Below are 21,755 nucleotides of genomic sequence, written 5' to 3' on the forward strand. Positions count from 1 at the left end.
TGTGGAGTGTTCGCTCGAAAGGTAAGTCCACCCACCACTTGTTTCTGATCACATGACTGCATGGAAAGTACGATGATGACATAATTAGTTGGCACACGTTACTGTAGAGGGTGTATTATGACTGCGTTTATGAAATACCATGCACTTATTTTTATCACTCCTATGTTGGTGAAACATAGTGCAGTTATTCTGCACAGCAAACATAACTCGACCTTTGCAGTACTTAAACCTGGTTCACAGGAACAGGAAATTACTCCAGCAAAACCAATCGATAAATTCTAGCCCATCCTCCACATTGTATGGTGGACTGTATGCACAATATGGCACTTGCCAATCAATAATCACCCACTTGAAATCCCCTGGATCGCGATCCACTGACCAAAGTTATGGACAGATATGGGAGTTATTTTTGCTGTTATTTGTCACTTGCATATCAGGGAGGTACGAACATTTGCAGGTGCCCACCTACTCAGTTTTTAGCCTACATGTAATATATACATTATTCTTGATTGACATCAAGTACAAAAAAATATCCGTCAAGTGGTTAAGCTTTAATGCCCTTCGGAAGAGAGCGGTCCACAAGTGAGTGATAGTCATTTAAAGTCATACATGGGATTTTGCAGGCCATGCGTGCCCTTCCTTACTAAATCATCAAAGTGCGAATATTTCCAAACATCTAAATTAGCTAAAAATTTAGGACATGTTACATAACTATATTTGTTACAATTTCTGAGAGTACAAAACATATTGGCCGGTTATTTTTCACACAGTGACGTTAACTAGTCAATGCCCTATACCTATAACATACACTGTTTGTAGAGGTCACGCGTCAATGGTGAGAGCACTGTGTATTGTGTATAGGAAAAGGAACAGTAACTGCAGTATGACGGAGCGCAAATTTGAGACACGTTTAAAAGAACACCAGAAAGAAACGGACAGGGAGTCAAAAACTAAATCTTATAACACCTGGCAAACCCGTAAACAATCGGCGAATAATCAAAGTCAGCTGTAACACGTACACCACGCAGTGCAGCAAAACCATATCATCAATTGGGACAATGTAGAAAGTCTTGGCAAGGAGTGTAATGCTAATGCCAGATAAGTCAAGGAATCAATGTGGATAAGGAGAAGAGGACCTAATGTTATGAACAGAGACGAAGATCCCCACTACCTGAGTCACGTGTATGATCCTCTCCTGACTGTAAATACACCCTTTACAGTCGGGATACGTCCTACCGTAAGTAAGGATCTACCAATATCATTCTGATGATGCCTATCGACCATAATAGGCGAAACCGTCAATAATGAGTAAATTATTTGGTTTTGTACAAATGAAATTTATTTTACTGTATATCTTAAAACCTGATTAATCTATTTAGTGATTTAGTAACAGAACGACTTACTTTGGCAATTAGTTCCGATAAAGCCTGACTGACAGGTGCACTGGTAGAATTGGTTGTTGTTAAAACTGGTACACACTCCACCATTTTGACATGGGCTACTATTGCATGGGTCTGCTGTTGTTGGTGGTGCTGTTAATAATAATAATAATAATAATAATAATAATAATAATAATAATAATAATAATAATAACAATAATAATAATAATAATAATAATAATAATAATAATAATAGTAGCACTAGCTAGAGAGCATTCCCTGTGCGAACTGGACATAATAGATGCTCGTATCACTAGCTAGAGAGCCTTCCCTATGCGAACTGGATATGCTAGATGCTCGTATCACTAGCTAGAGAGCCTCCCCTATGCGAACTGTACGTGCTAGATGCTCGTATCACTAACTAGAGAGCCTTCCCTGTGCGAACTGGCCATACTAGATGCCCGTATCACTAGCTAGAGAGCCTCCCCTATGCGAACTGGATATGCTAGTGCCCGTATCACTAGCTAGAGAGCCTTCCCTGTGCGAACTGGACATGCTTATAGAGGTCCGTATCACTAGCTAGAGAGCCTTCACTATGAGAATGCTAGCTCCCTGTATCACTAGCTAGAGAGTGTTCCCTATGCGAATGCTAGATGCCCGTATCACTAGCTAGAGAGCCTCCCCTGTGCGAACTGGACATGCTAGATGCTCGTATCACTAGCTAGAGAGCCTTCCCTATGCGAACTGGATATGCTAGATGCCCGTATCACTAGCTAGAGAGTCTTCCCTATGCGAACTGGACATGCTAGATGCCCGTATCACTAGCTAAAGAGCCTTCCCTGTGCGAATAGGACATGCTAGATGCTCGTATCACTAGCTAGAGAGCCTCCCCTATGCGAACTGGATATGCTAGATGCTCGTATCACTAACTAGAGAGCCTCCCCTATGCGAACTGGATATGCTAGATGCTCGTATCACTAACTAGAGAGCCTTCCCTGGCTGCTCGTATCGTATCACTAGATAGAGAGCCTCCCCTGTGCGAACTGGATATGCTAGTGCCCGTATCACTAGCTAGAGAGCCTTCCCTGTGCGAACTGGATATGCTAGATGCTCGTATCACTAACTAGAGAGCCTTCCCTGTGCGAAATGGCCATACTAGATGCTCGTATCACTAGATAGAGAGCCTCCCCTGTGCGAACTGGATATGCTAGTGCCCGTATCACTAGCTAGAGAGCCTTCCCTGTGCGGACTGGACATGCTTATAGAGGTCCGTATCACTAGCTAGAGAGCCTTCCCTATGAGAATGCTAGCTCCCTGTATCACTAGCTAGAGAGGGTTCCCTATGCGAATGCTAGATACCCGTATCACTCACTAGCTAGAGACCCAGCAAACACAAAACGTTTTCGAAATCATTCGCAAAAAGGTTGTCAGAAAACGTTTAAATGTCGGGTTATATAAAGGGTATTATTAAGAGTATAAACGCTTTCATAACCTTAAAAAACATTTTTTGATAATTTACTGCTCAGCATACAAAAATGTTTTACAGAAAACGTTTAAATGTCGGGTTATATAGAGGGTATAAAAACGTTTTAATAACATTCCAAAAACATTCTTGAAAACTTGATACAAAACATTCTAAACAAAATGTTATTTTGGGGTTGAAAAAATATTTTGCGAAAAATGTTTGCCCAAAATATTTTCAATAACGTTTTGCTGGGTTCAAACATTATAACATACTGTTATTTAAGTATTGACACAATATTTGGAAATGTTTGCAAAAATAGTTTACAATAACATTTTTTGAAAACATTTAAAAATATTGTTGTAGTGTATTTTCATACAAAACGTTTTAAAACGTTATCATGACCTTTATATAACCCGACATTTTAATGTTATTAAAACATTTTTACCTAAATCAAAAGCCAAAATATAACTTATTTAAAACGTTTTAAAAACGTTTTTGTGTTTGCTGGGGAGTCTTCCCTATGCGAACTGGACATGCTAGATGCTCGTATCACTAGCTAGAGAGCCTTCCCTATGCGAACCGGACATGCTAGATGCCCGTATCACAAACTAGAGAGCCTCCCATATGCGAACTGAAAATATGCTAGATGCCCGTATCACTAGCTAGAGAGCCTTCCTGTGCGAATAGGACATGCTAGATGCCCGTATCACAAACTAGAGAGCCTTCCCTATGCGAACTGGATATGCTTGTGCCCGTATCACTAGCTAGAGACCCTTCCCTATGCGAACTGTATAGATGTCCGTACCACTAACTAGAGAGCCTCCCCTTTGCGAACTGGATATGCTTATAGATGTCCTTTTCACAAGCTAGAGAGGCTTCCCTATGCGAATGCTAAATCCCTGTATCACTAGCTAGAGAGAGTTCCCTATGCGAATGCTAGATGCCCGTATCACTAGCTAGCATTGGCTAGAGAGCCTCCCCTATGCGAACTGGATATGTTACATGACCGCATCACTAGCTACAGAGCCTCCCCTATGCGAACTGGATATGCTTATAGAGGTCGTTTTCACAAGCTAGAGAGCCTTTCCTATGCGAATGCTAGATCCCTGTATCACTAGCTAGAGAGTGTTCCCTATGCGAATGCTAGATGCCCGTATCACTAGCTAGAGAGTCTTCCCTATGCGACCTGGACATGCTAGATGCTCGTATCACTAGCTAGAGAGCCTTCCCTATGCGAACTGGACATGCTAGATGCCCGTATCACTAGCTAGAGAGCCTCCCCTATGCGAACTGGATATGCTAGTGCCCGTATCACTAGCTAGAGAGTCTTCCCTATGCGAACTGGACATGCTAGATGCCCGTATCACTAGCTAGAGAGCCTTCCCTGTGCGAATAGGACATGCTAGATGCTCGTATCACTAGCTAGAGAGCCTCCCCTATGCGAACTGGATATGCTAGATGCTCGTATCATTAGCTAGAGAGCATTCCATATGCGAACTGGATATGGTAGATGCTCGTATCGCTAGCTAGAGATCCTCCCCTATGCGAACTGGATATGCTAGATGCCCGTATCACTAGCTAGAGAGCCTCCCCTATGCAAACTGGATATGCTAGATGCTCGTATCAGTAGGTAGAGAGCCTTCCCTGTGCGAACTGGATATGCTAGATGCCCGTATCACTAGCTAAAGAGCCTTCCCTGTGCGAATAGGACATGCTAGATGCTCGTATCATTAGCTAGAGAGCATTCCCTATGCGAACTGGATATGCTAGATGCTCGTATCACTAGCTAGAGAGCCTCCCCTATGCGAACTGGATATGCTAGATGCTCGTATCATTAGCTAGAGCATTCCATATGCGAACTGGATATGGTAGATGCTCGTATCGCTAGCTAGAGATCCCCCCTATGCGAACTGGATATGCTAGATGCCCGTATCACTAGCTAGAGAGCCTCCCCTATGCGAACTGGATATGCTAGTGCCCGTATCACTAGCTAGAGAGTCTTCCCTATGCGAACTGGACATGCTAGATGCCCGTATCACTAGCTAGAGAGCCTTCCCTGTGCGAATAGGACATGCTAGATGCTCGTATCACTAGCTAGAGAGCCTCCCCTATGCGAACTGGATATGCTAGATGCTCGTATCATTAGCTAGAGAGCATTCCATATGCGAACTGGATATGCTAGATGCTCGTATCGCTAGCTAGAGATGCTCCCCTATGCGAACTGGATATGCTAGATGCCCGTATCACTAGCTAGAGAGCCTCCCCTATGAAAAATGGATATGCTAGATGCTCGTATCACTAGCTAGAGAGCCTTCCCTGTGCGAACTGGATATGCTAGATGCCCGTATCACTAGCTAAAGAGCCTTCCCTGTGCATGCTAGATGCTCGTATCATTAGCTAGAGAGCATTCCCTATGCGACCTGGATATGCTAGATGCTCGTATCACTAGCTAGAGAGCATTCCATATGCGAACTGGATATGGTAGATGCTCGTATCGCTAGCTAGAGATCCCCCCTATGCGAACTGGATATGCTAGATGCCCGTATCACTAGCTAGAGAGCCTCCCCTATGCAAACTGGATATGCTAGATGCTCGTATCACTAGCTAGAGAGCCTTCCCTATGCGAACTGGACGTGCTAGATGCCCGTATCACTAGCTAAAGAGCCTTCCCTGTGCGAATAGGACATGCTAGATGCTCGTATCATTAGCTAGAGAGCATTCCCTATGCGAACTGGATATACTAGATGCTCGTATCACTAGCTAGAGAGCCTCCCCTATGCGAACTGGATATGCTAGATGCTCGTATCATTAGCTAGAGAGCATTCCATATGCGAACTGGATATGGTAGATGCTCGTATTGCTAGCTAGAGATCCTCCCCTATGCGAACTGGATATGCTAGATGCCCGTATCACTAGCTAGAGAGCCTCCCCTATGTAAACTGGATATGCTAGATGCTCGTATCACTAGCTAGAGAGCCTCCCCTATGCGAACTGGATATGCTAGATGCTCGTATCACTAGCTAGAGAGCCTCCCCTGTGCAAACTGGATATGCTAGATGCCCGTATCACTAGCTAGAGAGCCTCCCCTATGCGAACTGGATATGCTAGATGCTCGTATCATTAGCTAGAGAGCATTCCCTATGCGAACTGGATATGCTAGATGCTCGTATCACTAGCTAGAGAGCCTTCCTCTCAATTACCTGAGTAGTAAATTTAATCAAAAGCTGCCAATAAAAACGATCACGCAGTCGGAATGGCTGGGCATTGATAAGTTCGCTTCCCGACGTCGACCCAGTGCTCGTGCAAAGCGCGGTTTATTCAATTGTTAATTCGTCGGTCGCAACACATAGTGGCGTATAGCCATTTTCCAAATGTTCCGTTTCACATAGTGGCGTATGGGTTTAGAGCTAGCTAATATCCTATAATAGTCATTCCTTGTTAACTATTAAAGATACAGTTTAATAGTTTGAACCTTACACTTTAATTTTAAATGGAATTGGGCCACTGAGAGATAACAGTAAAGGAGTATCGACTTCATTACTAGTAGCATATCCTCCAAAAACGTTTTGCTCGGAGACGTATTTTGTCCTTCACGTACGCCACTATGTGTTGCGACCGACGAATTTGAAATGCATGGATTGTAGAGATAATAGAGGTTGTGCATATTTTGTACATATGACGTATCATACCGTAAATATGGGGGACTTCTCAAATGCATTCAACAAATGCACTACGATCAAATAGGTTGATGACAACATTTGATTGAATGGACCGCACTGCGTCATGATTACGGTGAAGGACAACGGTTCAAATCCTTTATTTAGAGCCAATCAAGTGCAAGGAACCACATCTGTTTTCTACCCCGGTATCCAAAGATTTTCGTCTGAATATCAAAATCGTGCATAGCACATTCACGTGTATCGATCTCGGGTATTGATTCTAGTATCTCTGGTGTACCAAGTAATTATTAGCCAGACGATGTCGGTGTGTGGGAAACCCTGGGCACCCCATGACCGATAATGCACCGCTACAGAAAAATAGATTTTGACAAACATTTTGGCAACCCGGCACCCACCAGGATGGATAATGCAGCGTTACAGAAAGAATTATTGATCACATGATAATTGTTAAAATGGCAAATTTTTACACACATTATGGCAAATAAGCCCGACTGACCCCCCCCCCCGGCACTCTAAGGATGGAAAATACAGAAGAAAACAATGATCAGATACTATTAACCAGACTTGTACCGAGTCCAGCTCGTCCGAGTCCGAGCCGAGCTGAGTCCAGTTGAACCCGAGTCCGAGCCAAGTCCGAGTCCATTTGTGTCCGAGTCCGAGCCGAGTCTCAGTCCGACAAAAAGTGGACTCGAGTCCGGACTCGAGATCTAGTCCGAACGATACATCACTGCTATTAACATTTTTGACGAAAATTTGGGGACAAAAATTCTCCCCAAGGATGTCTGTCAATGGGCCCCCTTTCGGATACCGATGACCCCTTCTTTCACAGTCATACCCTATGATCCTTTTTAGGCGCGGCTACCAAATGACCTCTTTTTAGGTGCGGCTACCCAATGACCCCCTTTTCTCTAGAAATGTTTCATCAAAATAATGCAAAAACTTTCAAATTCGTTTATGTTAGCAAATTTGTATTGGAAATTTGGAACAAGAAATATAATTTTGCTCTTTTTGTTTTCAAATTTTCTACTCGATTACCCCTTTTTTGAAATTGTATACCCAATGGCCCCGTTTTTCATTTTGCTTGTAAAATTTATCAACCTTTTCTTAAAATAACGTTTTTTACCGATAGGCCGCTACTTCGCGACGCCGGTAGGCACATATCCGTCACATTTTATGTTGAGTGCCCCTCTCCGGCTCCCGGTTAAAATTACATAAACGACTTACTTTGGCATGTATTGCCGCTGAAACCACCCGTACAAGTGCACTGGAATTGGTTGCCGTTGGCGTTACACGCTCCATTGTTTTGACACGGGTTTGGACTGCATGGATCTGACAAAAAAAACATAAAAATATAAATACAGATTACAATACTATAGTTGATTAATTGTGGTATATTCGTTAATAGCTAATAAAAGGTTACTGTCTACTCCGGCAGTCACAAATCTCCGTTGAATCCGTACCGCATTTTTATGTTGTGGGAACATTTTCATCATGAAGTATGGCCTGTAATCCCGGGATCTAAAATACCAATCTATATAATAATAGGCATCGTCTGTCTGTCTATCTGTCTGTCTGTATATCTGTCTGTGTGTCTGTCTGTCCGTCTATTTTCTCGGAGACTAGGGGTCGCACGTTCCTCAAACTTGGTGGGTGGGTGCATCTTGACCCCAGACAGAACAAGGTTGTATTGGTTAGTGGGTCAAGATCACCCGAGGTCATCCAGGGGTCATCTGAAGTCTAATTAGTAAATACTATTTTTCTTGGAGACTATGGGCCGCACCATTCTAAAACTTGGTGGGTGGGTGCATCTTGATCCGAGACAGAACAAGTGTGTAGTGGTTAGTGGGTTCAGGTCACCCGAAGACATCCAGAGGTCATCCGAGGTCAAATTGGTAAAAAACTGTCATATGGGCATGACACTTCATGGGTGGGTGCATCTTGATCTGTATGAATGGCCAAGTGGACCAAAAAACGTGTAAGATTATACGTGTAACCTTACACGTGTGAGATGGCATCTTATGCGTGTAAGATTGCATCTTACACGTGTAAGATTGCATCTTATGCGTGTAAGATTGCATCTTATACGTCTTAGAATCTAGCGGGATGCTTAAATTGACGAATCATATATAAAGAACCCATATTTAAACCCCAAACAACCTATCATCTTACGCGTATTCATCTTCGACCAATGAAATCTCACCATATCATTTCTTATACGCGTAAGAATTGCCTCTTAGGGATGGACGGTATTCCGATATGACTGGTACGACGAGTGTCGAATAATCTCAGCCTCGATATCGATCTGCACCGCGGTAGTTTTCGCAAACGTGATTATTTTACCATCACCTCTTGAAATTTAATTGATATGAGTATTAATTGACTCCAGATAACTGATAAGTAGTCAAAAGTGAGAAAAATCGGGATGTGACCATGACGGACCAACAGTCGGAACAATTCCTGACAGAGATTCGTCATAAAATACAGGACATTGTAGCACTCAATACAAATTAAGAAAATGCCTCGTTTACGATTTTGGTGACGTGCTCTCATTATCATCGGTACGCCGCCAATAATATCACATATCGTCCATCACTAAAATCCAAATCTTACACGTATAAGAAGTCGTGGGTGTTACAAATCACAAAACGTCTTTACATATTATTGGTTGAAGTTTGTTACGCGTGAGATGATTGGTTGTTTCTGATTTCTTACTCTGTGATTCGTCAATTTAAAATCCCGCTTCATTCTTACACGTATAAGAAGCAATCTTACGCGTATAAGATGCAATCTTACACGTGTAACCTTACACGTTTATCTTACGCGTTTTTTGGACCACTTGGCCATTCATAGACCTGAGACGTATACGCGTAACAAGTTTGTATTGGTCAGTGGGTCCAGGTCACCTGAGGTCATCCAGGGGTCATCTGAGGTCAAATTAGAAAAACTGCTTTTCTCGGAGACTAGGGGTTGAGCCGAGATAGAACACAGTTGTATTGGTTAGTGGGTCAATGTCACCCGAGATCATCCAGGGGTCATATGAGGTCAAATTAGTAAAAACTGTCATATGGGCATGAAACTTGGTGGGTACATTCAACTTTTAGAGCCAAATTTTTGGAAGGTCATTTCGGGGTCACCAGGGGTCATCTGAGGTCAATTAGTAAAAATTATCATATGCGCAAGAAACTTGATGGGTACAATCACCATAAGCCATGTAATCGCGACAGCCGAGAACCGCCAAATCCGGGCGCCAAATACGGGTGACCACCTAGTTTGTAATAATTCTAGTAAGCTCTGGTAAGCACGTAAACTCCATATCGTCAGCCTGCTTCGCCAATTGTCAATTTTCGTAATTTTGAGCAGAACGTACAAAATATGGTTCAAGTATACATTTAAACACATTTATTCACTAATCTTTGCATAAGAACAAATGATAATGATACAAATGGAAGGGAATAATCCGAAATAATTAGGGTGATTACGTAACTGATGCATGCTTGAACCACATTTTGTTCTTTGTTCTCAAAATTACAAAAAAATAACTTAGGCAATTAGCGTAGCAGGCAGACGATATTCCATTCACATGATCATCTGTTGTGTTTGAAAATAATTCAGAACTGGCCTTGATATATCAAGATGTGTTCAATCATTATTACAGTTTTGAAACTATAAGTTAGTAGAAGAAAGTGATGAAAAAATATTATTGCGAGCAATGTTGATATTTGCTTGCGTCAGTTATAATCAGTCTCAGAATTGTGCTCAAGTGGAAAATGATGTCCACTTTGATGTTGATTTTAGCTTTCACATTAAATGTACGCAAAGGGGTCCCTGGGGGTCATAGTGGAGTAATGGTATAAGAATTTAAAAATACTCAAAATCAATCCAAAACTAGATATGTTGCGGCCTTATACAGATCACGAAATCCAGTCATGACCTTGAAATGACCTTTGATGACCGTGATATTACTATGGACAAAATTGTCAACATCGTGAAAACTTTCGGTACTAAGTTTAATAACAATCTATCTAATGAAATAATTTGACCTTTGGTTGACCTCTGGTGACCTTGAAATGACCTCCATCATATTTTAAATCATCAGAATGACATACGGTATACTAATTTTCATTTTCATTGAAAAACTTGAATTAGAATTTGACCCCGTTTGACCCCAAAACAGACCCATCCTCCATGTTTGAGCCAAGTTTGATTACAATCAAATATCCACATAATGCTGAACCCCTTTTGGCATTATTCTGATCACTTAATATGCAGCAAATAGTGAATTTTAAAGAATTTTTCAGGAAACAAAAACCTGTTTGACCCTTGCATGACCTTGAACTTCAAATCTGTGTTTACCCCCATAGACACCAGCTAATGACAATGCATATGTGTCAGTCGTATCTCTGTATCATGCAATCTGTAGGAAAAGAATCATTTTGAAGGTATTTGGTTATTTGCCAGAAATACCCCCTTAATGACCTTTGACCCCAAATCTGTGTTTATCCCGTAAGGTCAGGCTATAATAGCCAAGGTCAATGTTCAAATCTCATAACTGTACAATGCAAGCTGTAGGAGAAAAAGCATTTTTGGTGAAATTCATATTTTAGCCAAAATTACTCATCCGTGACGTTTGACCCCAAATGGATCATATCAAATGTAAAGGTTGGTCATAATCGGTCAAATAATGTTGGTGCCAAAGCAAATTATATTAATGAGCTTGAAATTTGACAGAAGAAAGAAAGAAGAACTATATAGATATATGTTGCGGTCTTGTAAGACCACGAAGTCCAGTCGTGACCTTGAAGTGACCTCTGATGACCTTGAAAAGATTTGGAACACGATTGCCTTTTCGTGAAAAATGTAGCCACTAAGTTTAATAACAATCTAGCTAATAAAACAATTTGACCTTTGTTGACCTCTGATGACCTTGAAATGACCTCCATTTTGTTTTAAATCATATCGTTATGAATTCGGCAGAGTGACGAATCGAGAATTTTGAATAAATTGAGTTATTGTATGATTATGTTTCAGGTGATCTTTTATTTCCACTCAAAATTAATGGTAAATCTTACTCCCTGACGTATATACCAAAATTTTGATATGGACGAATCGCGCCTGAGTGCGATTAATGATTTGACCAAAAGACAAATCGTATACTTAGATGTACAAATCAGGTTGATTTATAGTATTTTATAGCTGAAAACCACGAATTTTCTATATTAAATGTCCTATTGTTGATACCAATGGATAGCTATAGGTATCTTCTATCTAGTGTTACTAATATAAGTACAAACATTCCCCACATGATATCGCTATGGCTTAAAAATGTGAGTGCATCCTCCTGAAATCCCAAAAATTACGCGCAAAATATATGCCAATATTATTATTTCTGTTTTAAAATACTCGATTTTTGCTCAATATTACAGGGATGACTATTTATAACTTATATATCAAATCTTAGGACAACCAGTAATTTCTACAATCCCCAAATCAAGAATGCGTAATATGGTTTACACGTAGTTGAATGCGTATTCGATCTCGTATACAACTCTTTGCGCAGCGTACTAGAGACATTTTGGATTTAGCATAATGCCGAATAGCTGTAAATACCCGTTTGGAGAGATGATATCGATTGTTTCAGAACATACAAGTATTGCAAATATAATAAACATTTCAAATGAGTGCTCAAGAATGTTCTCAATTTTTAGAAGGACCAATGGAATGGTACCAAGATTTTCAAACGCCGTTTACTCAGAACAGTAATTTTGCGTATTCGGCACTTTGCCGCGTTCACAACGATATCAATATTACACATTCTAATTTCAATTTAAGTTGGACAAATTTTGGATTTCACTCCCCCCCCCCCCCTTTTGACCTTTGGTTGACCTTTGGTGACCTTGAAACGACCTCCATCATATTTTGAATCATATCGTGATCACATATACTAATTTTCATTCGAAATGGACAAACTTTAGAATTCTACCCCTTTTGACCCCAAAACAAACCCCTCCCTATGTTCAAACCAAATCTGATTATAACCCTATATGCAGCCAATGCTATAGTCCTTGTGGCATTATTCTGATGATCACAGCACTTAATATGCAGCATATAGTGAATCCTAAGGAGATTTTCAGTAATCAACCCTATTTAACCCCTGCATCATTAGCTTGTGTCCATGCATAATTATTAGTCGTATCTCTGTACCTTGCAATCTGTAGGAAAAGAAGCATTTTGAAGTTATTTGGTTTTGTGCCAGAAATACCCCCTTAATGACCTCTGACCACAAATCTGTGTTAACCTCATAGACCCCAATGCTATAGTCATTTTAGCATTATTCTGATGATCATGGCACTTAATATGCAGCAAAATAGTGAATTTAAAGAGATTTTCAGTAATCAAGCTTATTTGACTCCTGCATAACCTTGAAATCCAGATCTGTGTTTACATCAGTTTGTGTCAATTGCGTATGTGTCAATCGTATATCTGTACCACGTAATCTGTAGGAAAAGAAGCATTTTGAAGGTATTTGGTATATGTGCCGGAAAAAACCCAAATCTGTGTTTACCCATAGACCCCAACTATAGCCGATCCCGATGACCAAGTCTAGTCTATTTAAAACTCATAGCGAGACTAATAAATATTAAGCGTAAAGCATCCAATTTTATCATTATTATGTGTTGGATCCAATATTTTCACACCCTTGGATTCATCAAAACATAATAATGGTTACAATCGGTCAAATAATGAAGGAGCTAGAGCCAAATATGTCAAATGTTGACAGAAGAAAGAAGCAGAAACTGCTGAAATACAAGAGTCCAGCCAAAGCTCGGCTGGACTAACTAGATATGTTGCAGCCTTAGAAGGCCACGAAGTCCAGCCGAGACCTCGAATGACCTTTGATGACCTTGAAATTACTTTAGACAAAATTGTCAACATCGTGAAAAATGTCGGTACTAAGTTTAATAACAGTCTATCCTACAAACTTTAGAATTTTACCCCTTTAGACCATAAAACAGACCCCTCCTCCATGTTTGAGCCAAGTTTGATTACAATCAAATATCCACATAATGCTGAACCCCTTTTGGCATTATTATGATCACTTAATATGCAACAAATAGTGAATTTGAAAGACATTTTCAGTAATTAACCCTGTTTGACCCCTGTATGACCTTGAACTTCAAATCTGTGTTCACCCCCATAGACAGCTAATGCCTGTGCATATGTGTCAGTCGTATCTCTGTACCATGCTATCTGTAGGAAAGGAAGCATTTTGAAGGTATTTGGTTATGTGCCGGAAATACCCCCTTAATGACCTTTGACCCAAAATCTGTGTTTACCCCGTAGACCCCAACTATAGCCGATGCCGATGACCAAGTTACATTAAAGTCAAAGCTCGGCTGGACTAAGAAGAAGAAATCACTGAAATACAAGAGTCTAGCCGAAGCTCGGCTAGACTAAGAAACAAAAACTGGCCAAATACAAGAGTCCAGCCGTAGCTCGGCTGAACTAAGAAACTACTAAAATACAAGAGTCTCGCCGAAGCTCGGCTAGACTAAGAAGAAGAAGAACTGCTGAAAAGCAGAAGCCCATCCGAAGTTCGGCTGGACTAAGTATCTCAAAATGTAACAAAAAAAGTTAACATGTCATTACCCTTAGATGTTTAATTTTGGAGATATGGTCGAATCAATTCAAAGGTCAACGACCTTTTGCATGGGGTCAAATTTGTAAACATCCCCCGATTTGGTCAAATACATCTCAAATTCTTGATGCAAGGTCAAGGGTCAATTTCCAGTTTGCATTCAAGTTGCTCCAACAGTGTACTTCGGTTATATAAATGCGCTTTTATAAATACGCACGTGACCACCTCCGCGCTGCCATAACAGATTTTAGATAGTAAGTCTCGAAATGACCTTCTACATAGCGGGTGGTCCTCCTATACATTTGAATGCAATTAAGGCGGAACAACATGAGACTACTTTGCCTTTGCAGCAAAATCGTCTATATTATTCAACTTTGTGATTATATTCTAAACGTTTCCGTCGTTGAATATTTTTTCAGTCGTTAATTACTTTCAAAAATGTTGTTTTTGATAACATATTACAAATTCGGAATCCCCCATGTGTAGTATTTGCTATTCAATTAAAATTTGATGATATTTATCTACAGAGTTCCTATCCTTTTCTGTATAGTGGTTAATGCATGAGGATTTAGTCACACGTGCTGGTCTTGATATGTCGTGCCCATGAGTCACGTGCGTATTTATAAAAGCGAATTTATAAATATAACCGAAGTACACTGTCCAATTTTCGTGAAAGTTGTGGCAAATTGTTTGTCTACCAAAAGGAATTCAGAAACCAGTAGCGTAGCCAGCTGGGGTGCAGACGGCAGAGAAAAAATTGAAAGAAAAAAGTGCTCCTCTGACAAAAAATGAAAGAGAAAATCAGAAGGGTAAAGGAAAGGAAAAGGGGCAAGAAGCCCCTTTTTTACCAAAATTCAGCCCATCATGGGCCAAAATAGTGTAAAATACAAAAATTTTGCGCGCTACGCGAGCACATTATAACGATAATGCCCTTTTCATCCTGATTATGGGTAAAAATAGTGTAAAATAATGGTTGTTATGCAAATGAGACATTCTATACGCTTGGTGGCTTTTTAACATAGAGATTTTGGATATAATCCATTGGTATACAGACATGCTATCTATCAGTGTCAATGTAGGTAAATGGCATCGGCAAGAAAAGTCTGTCAGCATGTCAGTGCTGTACAATTAATACTTGGGGTTGATGGCATTACGTGATGCAAGAGTAAAAAGCCCGGCAAAAAGTGCTTCTCTTTCACTCAGAAAATACCGATCATCATCCACTTTTCTGTGAATATCTACAAAATGCATCTCAACCTAAATCTATAATCTGGTGGAATATAATTAAAGAGAAAGTGACTTTTGAGTGCTGTTTTCACCACTGTTTCTATGGCCGACTTGAACGGGGCCTAGAAAATCCATAGGGTTAGTGAAAAGTGCTTCTCTTTCCCTCATATATACCAATCTTCAAACAATTTTCTGTGAATATCTACCAAATACGTCTCAACCTAAATCTGAAATCTGGATGAGTATAATTAAAGACAAAGTGACTTTTGAGTGCTGTTTTCACCATTGTTTCTATGCCCGAATTGAACGGGGTCTACAAAATTCGAATACTGGAAAAGTTCAAAATGAATAGAAAATAAAAATCACAGTGAAAAATCTGCAAACAAAAGCATGAACGTAAGAAAACGAAGAGAGAAGTACTCACCACTCACGCCGACATGTTGTACATTAAATTCACAAGTGAATTGAGTATTACTGGATGTTCCAAACGCAAGGACATTAATCGATGTGACCGTATTGGGCACACCGTTTATAGAATGCGTATCCTGTGACTGTGTTCGAGTTCCATACTGATCACTTGGGTTTGCCGCATTCCTATACACAAAAATTACATTAGCCTCTGTGTTTGGGAAATTCGTAGCAGGCCTCGAAATTTGAAATGCTCCATTGTTAACCGGAATGGTTTGAGGTGGGCAGGTGACCTGGGCTGTGTGAACGAGAGAGAAAAAATAACAGATTAATTAACTTTTAAAAAAAAAGATAAAATATACAGTCGTGAACGGAAATGAGAAGCTGAAACAGTAGAGACATTGTAAATAATACAACGCAAAACTTTTACTGAAAGCCATAATGTACGATTTCCGACAAATTCCGACTTGCATAACAAGGGAAAGTGAAAGAAACACCACTGGCTATTTTGGCCGTTTAACACAGAATTCTATGGCGGACATGACATAAAGTCACCCCCACACACAACAAATTTGGCTGATTCCATTTAGGTGCAAGTTGGGACATGTGTAAACATTATAAATATGCCAAAATATCAGGGTTGAAAAAAAATTAACCAAGTTCATATTATAAGATCGTACATTATGGCTTTAAAAGTAAAGTAGTGGGCCTTGTATGCAAACAACAGAGATACTTGTATGCATATCCATAACCAGACATACAACACTGGAGACCGGTATAGGCTATTGCCATTTATTTATTAGTAGTTCACAGCATCTTACGAATGGTAGTGAGCTTTGGCAAAAAATGCATTTATCATTTCATAGCGAGTGCGTAGAAGAATACAAATTTTTGTAGGTCCTGTGGTTCTTGAGTTATGTTGTAAAGAGGGTTGCGACAACAACACTTTTGTAAACCGTACATAACTCATTAACAAACAATAAACCAAGCAAGTTTTCAAACTAAATGATTTGTAGAAAAAACATTTGCAAAACATAAAAGTGTTATTTTTCAATAATATATTGCTTTAGGTAATGAACACTGATTTTTTTTGGCTGCTTCTACCAATAATACATGTCTACCCTTACATGTCTTACTCACAAGCAGACTATCTGTCACAAAAATAAACATACAGTTGACAAAATAACTTTCCAACACCGTTTTCCCACAACGTTTTCAGTCATAATATATTACTGGGAACAAACAAACTTTTGATTTGATTTGATTTGATTTGATTTGATATAAGAATAACATACAAACTACACTACATTTACAGTATTGTTATAACAAATAAAATAAATTGCACATCAAAATTGCTGAACATGAGGTATAACGAATTTACAAATCAACACAAGTACCAAGGATAGCCCAAAAAGCCTCGGGAAAAGCTTATTTCCACTGGGGTCCAAACAAGCAAAAGAAAACAGGAATAAACTGCCATACAAAACAAGAACAGAGGCAACGGTGCAAAAAGGACACAAAAAGCAGATATGAGACCAGCTCAAACACTAAAACTCTAAAAATCAAATGGACCCTTGATCAGCTAAAAACTGTTTGTACAATTTAAAATCATTTATGTTCTTGGTTTAATTTGGCAGTGAGTTCCAATGATGAATTGCACTAAAGAAAGTGAAGCTATTTTGGCCCTTGGAGTGAGGAACCTTAAAGTTGAATGGACTATCCCTGGTACTGTAATTATGAAGAGATGATACTCTAGTAAAAGGCATTTTCATATATTAAGGACAACAGTTATGGAAAATTTTAAAAACATGACTAAGTTTGAATTGAACTACTCTGTCTTAAACACATAGGTTACATAGGCCTAGAGGTTATCCGTGTTCTATAAGCTGCATATCCTATCAGCGACTGCTATACCTTGTTTAGGATTTTCCAAAGAAGTAACTGCATGTGCAACCATGCCTGTTTTAAAATAGCCCACCAAAGTCATGCAAGTAACTCCGAGGTCGTGCATTGAATTGGTTTGAATAAGTAATACTACGGGAACCAGCGCCTTTTGTTAGAAGTCGCCCATGAGTAACGTGGATAATCTCTATTGTACATGGCTTGATCGTGAAACAGACACGTGTTTAAATTCTGGTTTGAAAATTTATTGAACATATGCAGTGTTTGATAAATTACAATGACATCAAAACAACAACAAACAAACAAAAACTTTGTTATTTTTTCCGCCACTTCAGAATGTTATATATTGTTGTCATCGCGCCCAACATAATGAAATATCGCATACACATTCATCACATTCATTTGGGCGTAAACAGGGCTTTTATTTTACTCTTGCAACAAAATGGCACATTAAAACATGGGAAATGATATTACAAATACATTATGAATATAAATACATTACCGAAATTAAAAAATCAATTAATGAAATAACACTAAAACATGGCTGGTATAACTCAAAGTCAAAAATGGTATCATCAACATGATCAAACAATGGTAGGATTTTAACTCAACCCAGAAAGTACCGAAACGATTATAGATGGTCAGATATATCGGGAACTGAAATATATAGCAAAAACTTATTTAATGTATATAAAGCGCAGCTTTCTCCTGCGCATTTTGATACCTCTTTTGTTGCTCTACGATATCATTTGGTCGAGTTATGGGTGCTTGAGTGACTTCAAGTCGGATTTTGAAAGTTGCACTTAGCTCCTGTTCAAGCCAAATTCGTTGTACTGTGACCAATAAATGACCATTGACAAATCCAGGCAGTGATAGACGGTGATGGTGGGCACACCAAGTATTGAGTTGTCAGCAGAAATAGTTCATGAGATAAGTCAGAGATAAGTAAAGGCTAGCAAGTATACGCTGGCGAAGTTACGTAATTAATCGGATTAATTACCATAGCAATAGGTGAAAACAGTTTTGAACATATCGCGCTGCACTACAAGCAGGTTACACTCATCACCTGTTTATGTCTGCAATCATAGATTGAATACAATACTGGTCCTTTCAAAGATACTAATCTTACAGGTACAAGTGATCAGTATGATATGGTTCAATGCAGAGGTACCGTGTGAACGTATCAGTGCAGCGCGGTATATTCAAAAATTGTTTTCACCTATTGCTATGGTAGTTAATCCGATTGTTACGTAACTTCGCCAGCGTATTGAAGTTGGAAGTCGAAGGAGTAAAATAAAGTGAAGTTCATGGTTAAGTAAACAGAGCACATCGGTGTCCTTTGTCTTGATTTTGTGTGTGTGGGGGTGCGTACACGACGAACGCATTTGGCTTGCCGGAGCTAAGTGCAACTTTCAAAATCCGACTTGAAGCCACTCAAGTGCCCATAACTCGACCAAATGATATCGTAGAGCAACAAAAGAGGTATCAAAATGCGCAGGAGAAAGCCGTGCTTATAAGTGTTTGCTATATGTTCCAGTTCCCGATAAATCTGACCATCTATAATCGTTTCGATACTCTCTGGGTTGAGTTTACATTCAGTCTAGGGCACCATTTTGCTTTGAACACACAGTAGCAATTCAATTGAATAGTTTTTGTTACATTCATATATAGCCTATCACAAGAAACTGTAGCAACATGCATAGCATTTGTAATTTAGAAAAAGTATATCTTTTGGTATTTGTTATTGGTATTATTATTGAAAGTGGTGGTAACTGATATTCGATCCCTTAAGTTATTGTGCCCCAGGCCCCTTGGTTCGCTTGATTTAGCAAAGTGACTGTCTGTCAACATACCAGAATTAATGAAGATTTCAACAAATTGAGTTTTTGCTCCTTCTTCTTGAATCCAAACATATTACGTCTATACAGAAAAACTTCAATCACGCACGAACATTAATTCATTCTCTCTATGAAATTCAGAAAACACTGCCAACTAAGAAAACCAACAAGTAGCCTATAGATGACTTTGTATATACGTTTTAAAAAGAAACTTTCATAAATGAAACCAAGTTTAAAACAGGTGAAAAGTCACACAGGAAATGTTTTTAAACTTTGGCCACTTTTTACGAAACGTTTTTTGGTAGACAGCCTACTCAGCTCAGCTAACCGGAGACTGCGGAGAACCCGACGATAACATGTGAGAGCGTGTATGGACTGGAAATCAAATGCACGTTAAGCCGTCTGGGAACGGTCGGGACTCGAACCCGGGACGGCGGGACCTCGGAGATACAAAGTGAGGACAAACCGGTCACGCTATTCCACCAACACCCTTTAAATCATCTTCAGTCTAAGTCACCTTGTGAAGCACTGATATTATGCCCTCATACGTCGAGTTCAGGTTTCCTAAGTGAACCCAAAAGGGTGTGACAACCGGTAGCATGTCGTGGTTTAAAGAAAAGACACAATGACAGTCAAACAATAATTCAGTGACCCGACGGCCCTGGGATATATGTATAGAGATATATTGAAACGAAGGCAGACAATACGTGGCCATGAACTAACGACGATACAATAATTTGGTGAACTTGTATCGTGGAGGTGTAACGTGGATCGAAATCCTTAGTCAGCGTATATTAAATAGCGCTATTATACCATAACATAATGGATACGATTTCGGTCAAATTTAGTTTTTCTTTACTCTTTACCTAATCTTTACCTAATAATATTATGAAGTACTTAATAATAACAAATGTCGAGAACATTTTCTGGTCATTTTATATTTTAAAAAACTAAAAAAGAACACTTAAGGGTAGGTTAAGTCGAAGCAACCAAAAAAAATCGATTTTCATTATCTTAATCAATATATTATTGAAAATAACACTTTGATGTTTTGCAAAAGTTCATTCTACAAATCATATACATTTTAAAACTTGCTTGATTTATTGTTGTTAATGAGTTACGTACGTTTTACAAAAGTGTTGTTGTTTCAGCCCTCTTTACATAACTCAAGAATCACAGGAGCTACAAAAGTATATCTGTGATATTTGAATTCTTCTACATGCTCGCTACTTCATACAATTTTTGCCAAAGCTCACTACCATTCGCAAGATACTGTGAACTACCAAATCGCAACAGTTTAAGCTAGTTGCTAGCCTTAAAATCTTGACCGCTTTAGAGGATTTTTAAAGTGTAAAATACGATATTAATTCAAAATAGCTCTGTTTTCACACACAAGCAAAATGAATTTGGCTGAATCCAATTAGTTGTAAGTTGGGACATGTGTAAGCATTGCAAATATTTCGCACCATATACTGCCTTTTCTCGTTAATTTCGTATTTTCTTATTACAATTATTACCATCATTTTGTAAATGGGTATAAATCGTGCATGGTAGACCAGAATTTCAGATTTCAATGGGAAATGGGAAGCAAATTTCCATTTGGCGTATTATTAAGCATATAAAGCGTAACAATTGCTCAACAATGCATACATGATAGACTCGCCGCATTGACAATCTGCAACCTTCATATACCCCACCCCACCAGCACACCCTTACCACACTGATAAACTTTAACTTGATTGTCTTGCTTTTATTTTGGTTTTTGAAGATTGACAAAGCAACCCGTGCCTGATTATGGAAAGAGTGCACTGGGATCACAGTCTTTAATCATTAGAGAACGAATTTGGAGAAAACCTGATAATAACAAACACTCGCTGAGCAGCAAGACCTTCCCTGTAAGCTTTTAATCCGATAAGCTGATTATCTATTTGTTTTCATGAATTGGAAGACATTCTTTGATGTATTACTGAGCTTAATCATCTGAAATTACTGGAGCGTGAGCCACCCAAGCTGGTGGCTCAGTACAGTATTTTATTAACAGAAGGTTTTCTCCAATTTCGTTTCCTAATGTTCTGTGACTAGGATAGAGAAGCAATAACCGCATGTACGTGCATACCTGCCATACCTACACTGCACATAAACGAAAATCACAGGTCAATAGTCCGAAAACCCAATAACTTAGTTATAAACCTAATCCTTATCATAACCTATAACCTAAAC

The 21,755-nt window shown here is 39.3% G+C and overlaps 1 protein-coding gene across 22 annotated transcripts in view; it reads right to left on the reverse strand.

The window, feature by feature from the left end:
- The window catches only part of LOC140135614 (uncharacterized), a 194,659-nt gene that overhangs the window by 169,830 nt on the left and 3,074 nt on the right, over positions 1-21,755 (reverse strand). For 21 of the 22 annotated variants that reach the window (XM_072157178.1, XM_072157165.1, XM_072157166.1 and 18 more), the window contains exons 2-4: positions 15,812-16,093; positions 7,749-7,853; positions 1,404-1,532 (exon numbers count right to left, since the gene is read on the reverse strand). In XM_072157178.1, coding sequence (XP_072013279.1) covers positions 1,404-1,532; positions 7,749-7,853; positions 15,812-16,093 — 516 coding nt within the window. The remainder of the gene's footprint in view (positions 1-1,403; positions 1,533-7,748; positions 7,854-15,811; positions 16,094-21,755) is intronic. The other variant, XM_072157169.1, reaches the window with a different exon arrangement.

The sequence above is a fragment of the Amphiura filiformis genome, chromosome 16 (assembly GCF_039555335.1).
Source record: "Amphiura filiformis chromosome 16, Afil_fr2py, whole genome shotgun sequence".
Taxonomy (NCBI): domain Eukaryota; kingdom Metazoa; phylum Echinodermata; class Ophiuroidea; order Amphilepidida; family Amphiuridae; genus Amphiura; species Amphiura filiformis.